This window comes from Misgurnus anguillicaudatus, chromosome 21, assembly GCF_027580225.2.
Source record: "Misgurnus anguillicaudatus chromosome 21, ASM2758022v2, whole genome shotgun sequence".
NCBI classification, from domain to species: domain Eukaryota; kingdom Metazoa; phylum Chordata; class Actinopteri; order Cypriniformes; family Cobitidae; genus Misgurnus; species Misgurnus anguillicaudatus.
Window position 1 is genome coordinate 26931106 of NC_073357.2, and position 12859 is coordinate 26943964.

Genomic DNA, 12859 nt, shown 5'->3' on the forward strand with positions numbered 1-12859 from the left:
TCCTCTTTAAAGATCAGAACTCTTGATGTATAAACTTGAGAGAGAGTTGTGCTACTGTCTAATACTGTAGTCCATTAAAATACATTTGGCGAATAAAGCACTGAAAAACAACACAATTTTCACTTTATTTGGAGCGACTGTTTATGCTGCATCTTCTTCCTGAAGCGCCGTTTGGAATTCATCCTCCGTCTGTGTGTGTGCGCGTGTTTAAGTGCACTCAACAAATGTAGGCATGTCAGAATTACAGTTATGCCGCTTACTTTATGTAGCCTTTTTTAATGTTTGATGACAAGATAATTTTCCTTAAGTCTCTATGTAGACTAATAATTTAAGTTTAATGTCCTAATGATCAGCCTACTTATTTGTATGTCCCACAGCTGACGTAACGTTATTAACCGGTTCGGGAACTTTATTTTTTGTTCTAACCAGTTCGGGAACGTCAAATTCAGGGTTGAACCGAAAACCGGAACGAACCAATTGGGAAAAAATCTGGTTCAAAGCCCTGAGTAAATGAGACTTTGTGTCTCAGTACAACAAACGGGCTTGGTCAGATTTGTTGTCACACATGCTTATGTTATGCATATGCAGATTTTCCCCAGCTTGAAGGGAGTGTATTCCAAATGAATGTTGGAGATGGAATCAGTGAGATGGAGTCCGCATCGCCCACTGTCACTGAAGGAATGCAGCACTGCACTCCATCCTTATTACAGGTAGTGTATATGCACTGGCTCTTAAGTGGGAAACTAAGAAGATTTTACTGTTTTGTGTCAGCAGAGAGTTGATAATTTTCATTCTCATTTTGATTTTGATTTAGCATTGACCTCTTTGGTCCATACTTTTGTGTCATGTTTATTGTCAAGCATGGTAGATCTCTATATATGTGTGAAGTTTGCAAGCTACAATGAACTTCTCCACCTAGGGTTGGTCTGTGGTGTATTTTGAATTACAAAAGTGCTAGCAAACCTGGTAGTACTAATGAATAATTGAAATGACTTGCTGGAGATGTCTTACATAAAGAAGCACAGGGGTCATTTAGAGTTTGAGAAGTGCAGAGGAAGACTTGTCCTTGCAGCACTAAAAGTTCATGTTGATGCATCAGTCACACTGAGTATGTCTTAAACTGTTATTAGCACTGATTTAAGTTGTTGGGACTAATAAAATAGACATGTCACATTTCTGAATATGCTAAAGGAATGTCTGCATTTGTTTTCTTAACACATACAGTCTGGAAAGGTGAACCCAAGCTTAAAGCATTCTTTGAAATGCGAACCTCCTCACAGGAGACCCTCACAGGAAGCACCTAAGATCACTTCATCGTCTGAGAACTTGATTCTTACTGCCACCTCCACTAGCTCTAAAGTACAGCAGGCTACAGTTAAAAAAGGCTCAAAGCGACTCTTAAAACAACCAAAAGCTCCACAACTTGACATCAAGAGACCGAGACATCCCTTCAGACCCCAGATAGAATCAAGTCAAGAATTGAATGAATCAAACCATTCTGAAGCCTCCAAGCCTTCAGAACCAAGTCACACAGAATCCATCATTTCATTGCCTTCAAAAACAGACAAAAAAGAGGAGATGACCACATCAACCTGTAAAGGGACCTTTAGTTTCGTCTCCGATCCCAGGGTGTGTGACACAGGCCGTCTCTCACAGGAAGAGCAAAAATGGATGTTAGAAGAGGCAGGAAGAGCTAAAGCACTAGTTGTAACTATGGTGTACCAGGATGGCACGATACAACTCGACCCAGAGCAGGTGTGTTTCAAAGAGTTCGATTTTTCTTATCAATATGTTTTTGTTCTGATCTTCTGTCCCAATATACTGGAGGAGCTCAAATTGAAGTATAGCATTGCACATGGGCAAATGTAACCATTATAACCATTACACTCTGGTATATAAATGACACTTCAGGTATCACATACATACATACAGAAAATGTACCTCCATTTCATAGCATAGTTACAGAGCATGACATTTTTTCAAATATATTAAAGCAACACTATGTAGTTTCCATGTAAAAATGACTTACAGCTCCCCCATGTGGTTGAAAAGCACAACAGTGCCTGGTATCAGACACTCTTCTGCAGGCAGGTGGAGGGGCTGGGCTGTGTGCTTTACCCTTCACCGCCACTTTCAGAGTGTGCTTGTAGCAGCTAGGAGGCTGCTCAGGTTGCAGCAACAGTACAATTTGTCCAGTTAAAAGTTGTTCTATCACTGAAATAATTTTAGAGACATTATTTAAAGGTTAAAAAAACTACATAGTGTTGCTTTAAGTGATATGTGATGATGCTATTTCAGATACAGATCAAGACTTAAACATTTTAATATTGTAAATAGATTACACATTGTAAAGCAGTTTAATTTGTACTCTCATATACGCTTCTCATAAAGAGGTCATGTCCTGCCGTGTGTGGCCTACTGGTTCTGCTTAAGATGGATTTGGACTCTGAGGGGCTGGAGGACAGACCACAAGAGAGAGTGCTGTACCTCAGACTAGAGCAGAAACCAGCCTGGGCCCAACAAGACCTTAAACACAAGCAGGATGCCTTTACCAGGTGTGTGTGTGCGCGTGCGCGCTTTATCTTGTGCTTAATCTAGTGGTTTATCTATTTCTATTTTGACAACCATCTTGTCACTGCTTTTGTCTTGTCACATGACACAGTATGAGGCTTTTATTTTTCTATGAAGAGATGCTGTTACAGATGTTCTGTGCTTGTTTGGGTATGTCTATGCATGTGTGTTTACAGAGAAATGGTGTTGCAGATGGTATGTGGCACAAAGCCATTTGTGTGCTTTAAAGCCAAAGACCTGTTTCGCACAGCGCTGAAACATTTTAGCAGAGACTTGAGCTGGGAGCAAGGTGACGCATGCACAAGCAGATGACAAATGCCTGACTGTTAAAAAGATTATAAATGTCTTATATAAATGTTTTAAAATAAGTAATATTTTTGTGATCTTTGTGTGCAGTATTAGTGTGTGAGGTAATGGATCCTCAGATTGCTGCATGGTTGTTAGATCCTGCAGACTCTGCATCATGCTTTCAGACACTGCTCTCCAAACACTACACATGTCCAGTTACACGCATATCAATGCAACCTGTTTTCGGACATGCCAAGGTATACACATGAATCCAGATACACATTTATTTGATTTAAACTTGTAAGGGATCACACACCAGCTTCAACCATGGCCTGTATTAAACATGAATGTAGGGTCCGTGAGGTCACTCGTAAGTTACTGAAAAAAGTGGTTAACCAAAAATGTGCAAAGACGGGCAACGTGGGTGGAGCTGATGTGCCTGGCTGCTGAAACCACGTCTGCCTAGCTCGACGATGGTGACCGCAGCGGCAATCCACCTGTCACTCAAGTGGCCACGTGCTTAATAATGCAAAACCTAATATAATTCTTAATATAATTTAAACATTTAATATTAAAGGGACAATAAGTAGGATTTAACCCCATCTAGTGGTGAAATTGTATTTTGCATTCAAACGAGTAGTGCTCTCTACCGCCTAGCTTTTCCAAATGTGTGTTGCAACTATGGTAGCCGTTATATAATCACTGATCTCCTTGTCCGTTTCAGGTAGTTCATGTGTTCTGAATGAAAACGTGTTGGTAGGCAAGTGTTTTTTGTCCCTTTCTGCTATTATAGTTTATCAATACGGCGGAACGACATGAAAGCCTCCTTGGACTTACCGGTTCAATGTAAGTAAAGAGAAGAAATTCTAAGCTTACAAAGAAAATTCAGATCATTGGCAAAGGTCATTTGACACCAACGAGGACATAAAGACATTGATTTTGATTAATAAAACACTTAAAACCCTACTTACTGTCCCTATAAGGCTTAATATTACACCCCCCTACGCACAGTCATGAGGGGCAAAATTAGCTACATACACCAAAATCACCTTTTGTACCAGGCTGTAAACATATTTTTTCTCTTGTAAAATCTGAAATTTCAACATCTGAGTCTATCAGATTGAATCCCTTTTGGAGCATGTCTCTAGTGGCCAGTCACTGAATTGCCATTTAGGTCACTTGCGTGTTGGATTCACGAGAGAGACTGCAAGGTTGACCTTTGGCTTCAACGTGAGAGGCTGCTTACAATTTTGCAGTGCCACTCAAATAGTTGTCCTAAATTGTTATCAAAGACCATATTGCAGTAATTTCATCCTAGGTTTGAACACGCATTGGGAACAGACAAATACTTACTAGTGAGTTTCTAATATGTGGTTTGACAAAAAGTCTAGGCTACTTACTGTATAGAGAAATTGCATAAACATTGTTCTTTTTAATTTTTCGGTGTGTGCTGTTGCATCATCTATTTAAAACACCAACCTGCAAACTCACTGATGCCACTTCAGGCTGAAAAATTATTTACTTTTAGCTGTGTGGTGATTCGGAAATAGTTTTGGGTGCCTTTAAACTGTGCAACTGTCTTTACAGTCTTAAAAAAAGAAGTAAACTGTAATACTAATATCTGCTTTATATATTACAGTTTTGTGTCCAGTTTACATGTATCATGTTTACATTCCCTGCTGATTTAGGTGACTCAAGTGATCTCAAATTTGTCTCTTCTACATAATCTAATGTTGGAACTGCATAACAAGCTTCAGGTATTTTCTGCTTTAACCCTATAACTGTCACCGCCCCTTTTGAGTGGGGGGGTGAAAAGGTGATCTGCACGTTAAAATTACTATAACTCTGGCATTCTTTGGTTTAGAAGCAAAATCTTGGTCTCTTTTTTTAAGAAGACAATTTATAGTTTTACACTGAGGTGTTTGAAGTTGTAAATATTAAATGACAAAAAAGTTATACCTGTTTAAATTTATTTTAAATAATAAAAATAATGCAATAAAGTATATATTCTCTAATCAAATGTATATAAAAATTAAAATGTTTTACTCTCAAACCACCACACCAATAAAGACACAAGTCTCAACTAGTTCTGAACCAAATTTTAGGTAAAAGTTTCTGTCTCACTTTTAGTGGTTTTACCAACCAAGGCCACTAGGTGTCAACGGTTAGTTGCAATATCTTGTCAAAAGTTAATAAATTACTGTCTCTGCATTGTGTTTAATGCAAAAAGGTTTTGAAATATGAAAACTACATTCTTAGAGCTTTCCAACGATATATAGTTTGTCAAGATTTTTGTCTTGTCGCTGTCATGGTCTTGCCAGACCTTGGTAGCGACAAGACACTGGGAACATGTGGAAGCCACACATATAATATGACTCCACATGTCCCCCACACAGAACATAGTACTGTCATGGTCTTGCCAAATACACTCAGACCTGAGTCTAATACAAAAGATCTGGCAAGCCCATGACACATTTTGAAGAATATTATAATTATGAATATATAGGAATTCATATGGACTCCTACAGGGTCAGTGACAAATAACAAAATGACTGTCGCTACTAAATTTCCATCATCAAATGGCCTTGAAATATGAAAACTACATTCCTAGAGCTTTCCAACAATATATAGTTTGTCAAGATTATTTCAAGTTTATAGCGTATTAGTGTTATAAATATATAATCATTTATATGTATTCCTATGGGGTGAGTGACATTTAACAAAATAACTGTCCCTATACAAATTCTATCATCAAATGGCTTTGAAATATGAAAACTACATTCTCTGAGCTTTCCAACAATATATAGTTTGTCGAGGTTATTTCAGGTTAATGGGATATTTACAAATAAATATGTAATAAAATTTTGGGCCCACCTGTTGGTCTGCGACATTTTAGAAAATTACTCTTACTACATACTTTTTTTTCAAAATGGTGTTGATATATTAAAACTACATTCTTAGAGCTTTCCAACGGTATATAGTTTGTCAAGATTGGTGTAGGTTTAGACTATGTAATTATTGTTTTAAATATGTAATGCCAAACATCCCACCTGTGGGACAGTGACAGTTATAGAAACCTTTCTAAATTACACGATGCACACTGGTCCTTTCTCTTCCCCATTTCACTTTCTCAATTTCTCTACAGACTCAGGGCCTGTGGCAGCTATATTCTGGCATCGAACAGAAGATGATTCCAGTTCTGGCAGGTCTAAGCAAATAGATGTTTGAAATAAACAAGTGAATGATTTAAGAACCATGTCATAGATGCAGATTCTTACAATATTGGTATTGCTTAATCCATCCATTTCATGATAAAATAATTAGATTTCTTTATGCAATTAAAGTAAATTAATGTGGACCTTTTGAATGTTATTGCAATTTTAATATTCCCTTTCCTCTAATTTTAGCAATGGAAAGTTATAAAATGCATGTGGACAAGGAAGCACTGAAAAGGACTTCAGAGATGCTAGGGGTAAGAAGTGTGTATGATTCAATAAATGAGTAATCAGGCAAGTGAGAAAATCGCTTGCATGCATGAAAACATATGCACTAAAATTTCTATAAATAATGACTTTCTCAGGCCTCTCTGTTCTGCTGAAGGGGAACTCTAGTTAATATTAATGGCTAGATCTTCTGCTGCACTTCTGGCATGCTGATAAAATAACATTAAGTTTCTCATCACTTTACAATATATTCCCTAGTGGTTTTCTATCTTTATTTCATAAGCTTCTGCACTCTTTACCCTACCTCATCTTTTATTATTCCTCTGTTTGGTGCATCTTCCTCCCTCAGTGCACTCAGATGAAAAGAAGAGAGGGATTAAACAGCTATTTAGATATTTAGCTATTGCAGTTTGTGCCACTGTACGTCTGGGTTTGAAAGTTGTGAGAATGTGCATGAGATCTCTTCTGTAAGAATGAATAAAAGGTGATTTCATTTTCTCTCCCAGTCTAAGCTAAAGCAGTTAGAACAGGAAGCTCACCAGGCTGCAGGTCAACAGTTTTTGGTATCCAGCAGTGCTCAGCTCAGACTGGTCAGTTTGTATTATTTTCAAAACCTTGTTTATAAACCTGTAAATAGTAAAATTATAAGGTTTCAAGTTTAAATCTATATTTTCATATTATTGCATAAAAATATTGCATCTCAGACAATCATTGCAAAACATAATTTTTTTTATATATTTATAACTTCTCTTATTTCTATAATAAATAATTTAGAAGTTGTCTTTAAATTACCATGAAGACTTTTACAATAACTTTTTTGAAATTGTGTATTGTGAAAAGCAGTGTAGAAATACTTGTCATTGTTGCATTTAGACACACAGAAAATGTTCAAATTGACATCATCCACTGTGTGTTTGTTTGTGTATAAAACCTCTCCTCTCATCAGATCTTGTTTGAGAAGCTGCGTTTGCATGAACGTTGTGAAAATAAGAAGCTTCCCAAAACAGTCAAACAGCAGCAGTCTACATCTGAAACAGCAGTGAGCACTCTTTAATGTTTTATACATATTTACAGATATGCATTAGAGATGCACCGATATATCGACAAATAATCAGTATCTGACGATAAAAGAAATCGTTGGTGCTATTGACCGATAGTTTAAAAATAGCCGATAGTCATGGCAATACACTCACCTAAAGGATTATTAGGAACACCTGTTCAATTTCTCAATGGATTTATCTAATCACCAATCACATGGCAGTTGCTTCAATGTATTTAGGGGTGTGGTCTTGGTCAAGACAATCTCCTGAACTCCAAACTGAATGTCAGAATGGGAAAGAAAGGTGATTTAAGCAATTTTGAGTCTGAGTATTTTACAATCTGCTCAGTTACTGGGATTTTCACGCACAACCATTTCTAGGGTTTAAAAAGAATGGTGTGAAAAGGGAAAAACATCCAGTATGTATCAGTCCTGTGGGCGAAAATGCTTTGTTGATGCTAGAGGTCAGAGGAGAATGGGCCGACTGATTCAAGCTAATAGAAGAGCAGCTTTGACTGAAATAGTCACTCGTTACAACCGAGGTATGCAGCAAAGCATTTGTGAAGCCACAACACGCACAACCTTGAGGCGGATGGGCTACAACAGCAGAAGACCCCGCCGGGTACCACTATTCTCCACTACAAATAGGAAAAAGAGGCTACAATTTGCACGAGCTCACCAAAATTGGACAATTGAAAACTGGAAAAATGTTGCCTGCTCTGATGAGCCTCGATTTCTGTTGAGACATTCAGATGGTAGAGTCAGAATTTGGCGTAAACAGAATGAGAACATGGATCCATCATGCCCTGTTACCACTGTGCAGGCTGGTGGTGTAATGGTGTGGGTGATGTTTTCTTGGCACACTTTACTCCCATTAGTGCCAATTGGGCATCGTTTAAATGCCACGGCCTTCCTGAGCATTGTTTCTGACCATGTCCATCCCTTTATGACCACCATGTACCCATCCTCTGATGGCTTCTTCCAGCAGGATAAAACACCATGTCACAAAGCTCAAATAATTTTAAATTTGGTTTCTTGAACATGACAATTGTTCATCGTACTAAAATGGCCCCACAGTCACCAGATCTCAACCCAATCGGGCATCTTTTGGAATGGGAGCTTCGTGCCCTGGATGTGCATCCCACAAATCTCCATCAACTGCAAGATGCTATCCTATCAATATGGGCCAACATTTCTAAAGAATGCTTTCAGCACCTTGTTGAATCAATGCCATGTAGAATTAAGGCGAAAGCGGATCAAACACAGTGTTAGTGGTGTTCCTAATAAGTGAGTGTATATTCTGTTAATCAAAAAAGAACAGGAAAATGCAATGAATTTAAAGTCTGTGTATAAAAATTGTAAAGAAACGTCTAGTTTAATGTTCAATATTAATGGTCATTATATAAATGAATATGTATCTGCATTGATATCGGCAGATATCACTCTGTACAATCTGTATCTGTGGAAAAATTGTATATTGGTGCATCTTTAATTAATGTTACTCGTTGTTATGACACAAAATTCCCTTAATTTTCCAGAAATACAGAATCCAAATGAGCTGTCTCATAATTTAAAGTTCTCTCTTCTTCTTTTTCTTTTTGTTAAAAGCTGCTCCAACTTCAAAACCTGCATTCACTGCCAAAGATCATACTTGAATACAGACAGATCCATAAAATTAAGACTGCATTTGTGGATGGCATTTTGTCTTGTACAAACAAGGTGAGACATTCCAGTCAATCACACAATCTTAAAAAAACATTATTTGTTAATAACTCATTTCAAGAAGTGATGTATGAAAAGAAAAAACACTAGGTGGCAGTACAAGTATGTTACTTTTCCAATAAGGTCACAGAGTTCAAGAGCTGATGGAAAGTATGCTAGTGATGCTGATGTTTTTAAATAACTTAAATTCATACTGCTTATTGCTTTTCTACTGTAAATGAAGAAAGTTAAAGTCACAGCTAATAGTAATCCATTGTGCCTGTATGCTTCTTAGACATTCATTTCTTCCACATGGAATCAGACCAGTACAGTGAGTGGCAGACTGTCTGCCAAACATCCCGTGAGTACTCTCTTTCCTCATCTTTTTTTGTATTTCTCATGCTCTGCTTTTCTTACGTATTTACACACTTGCCCACTGTTTGCTCATTCAAATCTATTATATTGTCACCCAAATAACACTCGACGCTCAGTTATTTTGATGCCCTATGATGTTGTGGTGTCTCTAACCCTGTAGTATAATACCATGTAATGATGATTGTTTATGAACTGATAGTACTGGGTACTGTAAATATTCTCCTTCATTTTCAATCTAATATTATATGTGTGTGGTGTGTTTGTGACATTATTGGAAGAGATTGATGGCTCATCTCATGATATTTGTCAGGGTCTGGCTGCATTCTTTACACTATACACACAGAATTTCTGCTCTAATAATATCTGCTACTTTTAGCCAAACTTTCAATCCATCATTCCTGTCAAGTTTGTTATTGTTTTGGTTTTTTAACAAATCTCATTGATATCCCCCTGGTCACATATATTTATGAATGATCTGTGTCTCCTGCACACTAAATTTAGTCAAGTCACTGGTGGAGATTATTGGACAGTAACCAGTGCACATAACATTTTTGTGTTAATGAGGTAGCACATAAACTAATTGGGAAGATCACAGTACATGAACTGCAGTCTAGGGGGAGACTAGAAGCCTCCTGTTAATGTTGAATCACCCTGAATGACTTTTATATACAGTAAAAGCTAAAATTCACCTAAAATTCCCTGTTCAGCTCAACATTTTAATACATCTGTCTCCCTCTGTTCCAGTGGGTGAGCTTAATTTTATTTTATACCATCATTCCGGCAAGAATGCCACTGTGCTTTGCATGTTATTATCCTTTTTTTTCTCGTTCAAAATCCTTTTTTAAGCAAGCCAAAGCCAGATGCTTTTTGACATTGCATCTTTAAGTAGGATTACGTTTGTGGTTTTTCTGCATTCATTTACATTTGTATTATTTAGCGTCTTTTGTGTGTTTTTATGGCGTGCTCTATGTGAGAATTTTAACCACAAAATGTTATTTAAATAGAAAAAATATATATTTACATTTTATTTGACTTCCAAGACAGCTTTAATCGCCATGCGTTTGAGTATAGATCTTAGCAGGCTAGATTACATACATTTAATTTGATGCAAATAAATACAACGCTCTAAGAGATGAGATGTATTGTAAGTCTATTGAATAGGTCATTTTCACATTTTTGGGGGTGGGGAGGTGTTTACCTTTCTGAAAAGGTTTCCATGGTTTTTGTTAGCTCACCGATCAATTGTTGGCTGAAATGTAGAACTTTCGAATAGGTTGAACCATATTGCATGTTTGTACTTATCTCTCAGCTGACTTGTGCTGATATCTAACAGACTTTCTCTTCTGCATTCTCTTTTATCTCTCTCCTTTTCTGTCTTTTGAATACATTTAAGGCAATGCTTCCTTTTGCTTCCTTTAGAAATTTAAAAACCGAGGCGTCTTTGGATCAGAATTCAAAGTATTCTTTTGCAAAAGGCCAGACATCTCTCAACTATCCAGAGACTTTCAGCACAGACACACTTTTGACAATTGCACCAAAGAACAGGGGAATAAGCTCAGATGTCTTAGTCTTCTTTTTTTGGATGGCTTTAGCAATAACATTCCGTAGCTTTATATACTACCAAAGATCTTATCTTCCTATAGTGTATCTTTAGGAAGAATTGCCACAAGGATCACACGGCGTTCGGTATAACTTTGCATTAATCATTGATTAATGACACTTCAACACTTTCTGTAGGAGTTTTTATAGTGCAATTAGACAGAATCAAATAAACATGAAACAAACTTTGTTTTCATGTGTCATGAATTTTCCACTTCCATCAGATGAGTCATTTTCCTACTGGGGGCTGGACGAGTGATGCATGGCTTTTCCTTTGTCATTTGAAGTTGCCTGTATAATAACACTGCTGCAGGGTGTGTGAGTCATTGTTTCACTTTGTTGCCAGCTGATTAGATTCTGCTCTGACACAGAGAGTAGGAAGGATTTCTTTTTGTGTTTGTAAGGGAGATTGTGTCAAAATATGCAAGCTGTCCATGTTTGAGATTGTTTAGTAAGTTTTTCAGTGAATTGCATCTGCAGTTTACCCAGAATGCACTTGTTTGTATGTGTGATCATGTGGGGTTGTTGTTGTCATTTTTATGCATCAGTGTATATTAAATATTTAAGAATATTTTAAAAAAATACTTTAACTTAATAAATCCCAAAATAAACATAATTTCAGTAACAAAAAATAATTATATGTTATATTATTTATTGAATTTTCCACAACAACAAAAAGTAAACAATCATTATAAGAAACAAGAATGAGGAATAATAAAAAGCACAAAAACAGACATAAAAAAAAAAACACCAACACAAAATCCCTCACAGTATTAACAGGTTTAGAGTAAAACAAATAATGTGTGCTGCTAACGATGATATCAATTAAAAACTGCAAAACCACTGAAAGTGCAGGATTGGGTGTACAGTCAGTTGAGACTGCATCCAGCTGCAGAGATTTAACATGCTCAAAAAATGGTAACCAGATTTATAAAAATGTAATCATGGCAAAGTAACTTTTTTTTATGAAAATCTTTGCATAAGGTTTAACTTAAAGGTGCAATATGGGACTTTTAGAAGGATTTCTTGACAGCAGGGGCATCATTAGGCCATAGACCACCCCTCCAAATTCTTCTCAGCCTCCTTAAAAATGTTGCTATGGTAAAACCCTCAATAAACTGTACACAAATTTGAGATTGTTTTAGTCCCCTTTAAATTTCATATGAAAATGGCAGCAGGGCAGACTTTGGCTGTTCTTCCTCTTTAAGGCTTTTAGTGCGTTCAGATCTTTGCAATACAGTGGAATGCTCCAATGATCCGTTGTGTCAAAATTGAATGCGCTACTTTCACTCCCTCCAATAATCCATTTCCTGTTAATCAACATGTTTTTTGACACATTGTTAAAAACAAATATTAAGAAAATATTAACGTACTTTGCAGATTTTACACAATGATTTAATTGCATGTTTTACAACAAAACTTAATGCCATGTTTTTATTTTTGAAGTGATCTTTTTACTGTGTGATGATGAGATTGCGATTAACTGTGTTGGACACGACTGCAGCTTTGAACTTGAAAACCCGGTGTGCATCATGTTCACGGCACGGTGCTTCCCAGCAAGTAAAACAGAGATGTTGAAATGACAGCTAACTATAGACCCAATATAGTCCGGCTATGAGTAACCCACTTCTACACTAAATAACCTTGAATTTGGTCACATGCCATTTTTGCCAAAATAACATGAAAATGTATAATATTCCAATATGTATGCAAAGTCAACAGCTGTTCAAGGTGTTTGCTTTCATTTATTCTAAACGTATACGTATCGTCTATTCTTGGGCTATGGTAGACGTCTATTCGAGTCTATTAGACTTCTAGTCTATTAGAAAGTCTATTAGACTTT

The 12859-nt window shown here is 36.8% G+C and overlaps 1 protein-coding gene across 3 annotated transcripts in view; it reads left to right on the forward strand.

Moving 5' to 3' along the window:
* Positions 1-12859, forward strand: part of poln (polymerase (DNA directed) nu) — a 53842-nt gene that overhangs the window by 4781 nt on the left and 36202 nt on the right. For all 3 annotated transcript variants that reach the window (XM_073859926.1, XM_073859928.1, XM_073859927.1), the window contains 12 exons: positions 589-710; positions 1225-1755; positions 2392-2555; positions 2748-2860; positions 2968-3116; positions 4548-4616; positions 6005-6065; positions 6267-6331; positions 6809-6892; positions 7249-7341; positions 8950-9060; positions 9338-9403. In XM_073859926.1, coding sequence (XP_073716027.1) covers positions 589-710; positions 1225-1755; positions 2392-2555; positions 2748-2860; positions 2968-3116; positions 4548-4616; positions 6005-6065; positions 6267-6331; positions 6809-6892; positions 7249-7341; positions 8950-9060; positions 9338-9403 — 1628 coding nt within the window. The remainder of the gene's footprint in view (positions 1-588; positions 711-1224; positions 1756-2391; positions 2556-2747; positions 2861-2967; positions 3117-4547; positions 4617-6004; positions 6066-6266; positions 6332-6808; positions 6893-7248; positions 7342-8949; positions 9061-9337; positions 9404-12859) is intronic.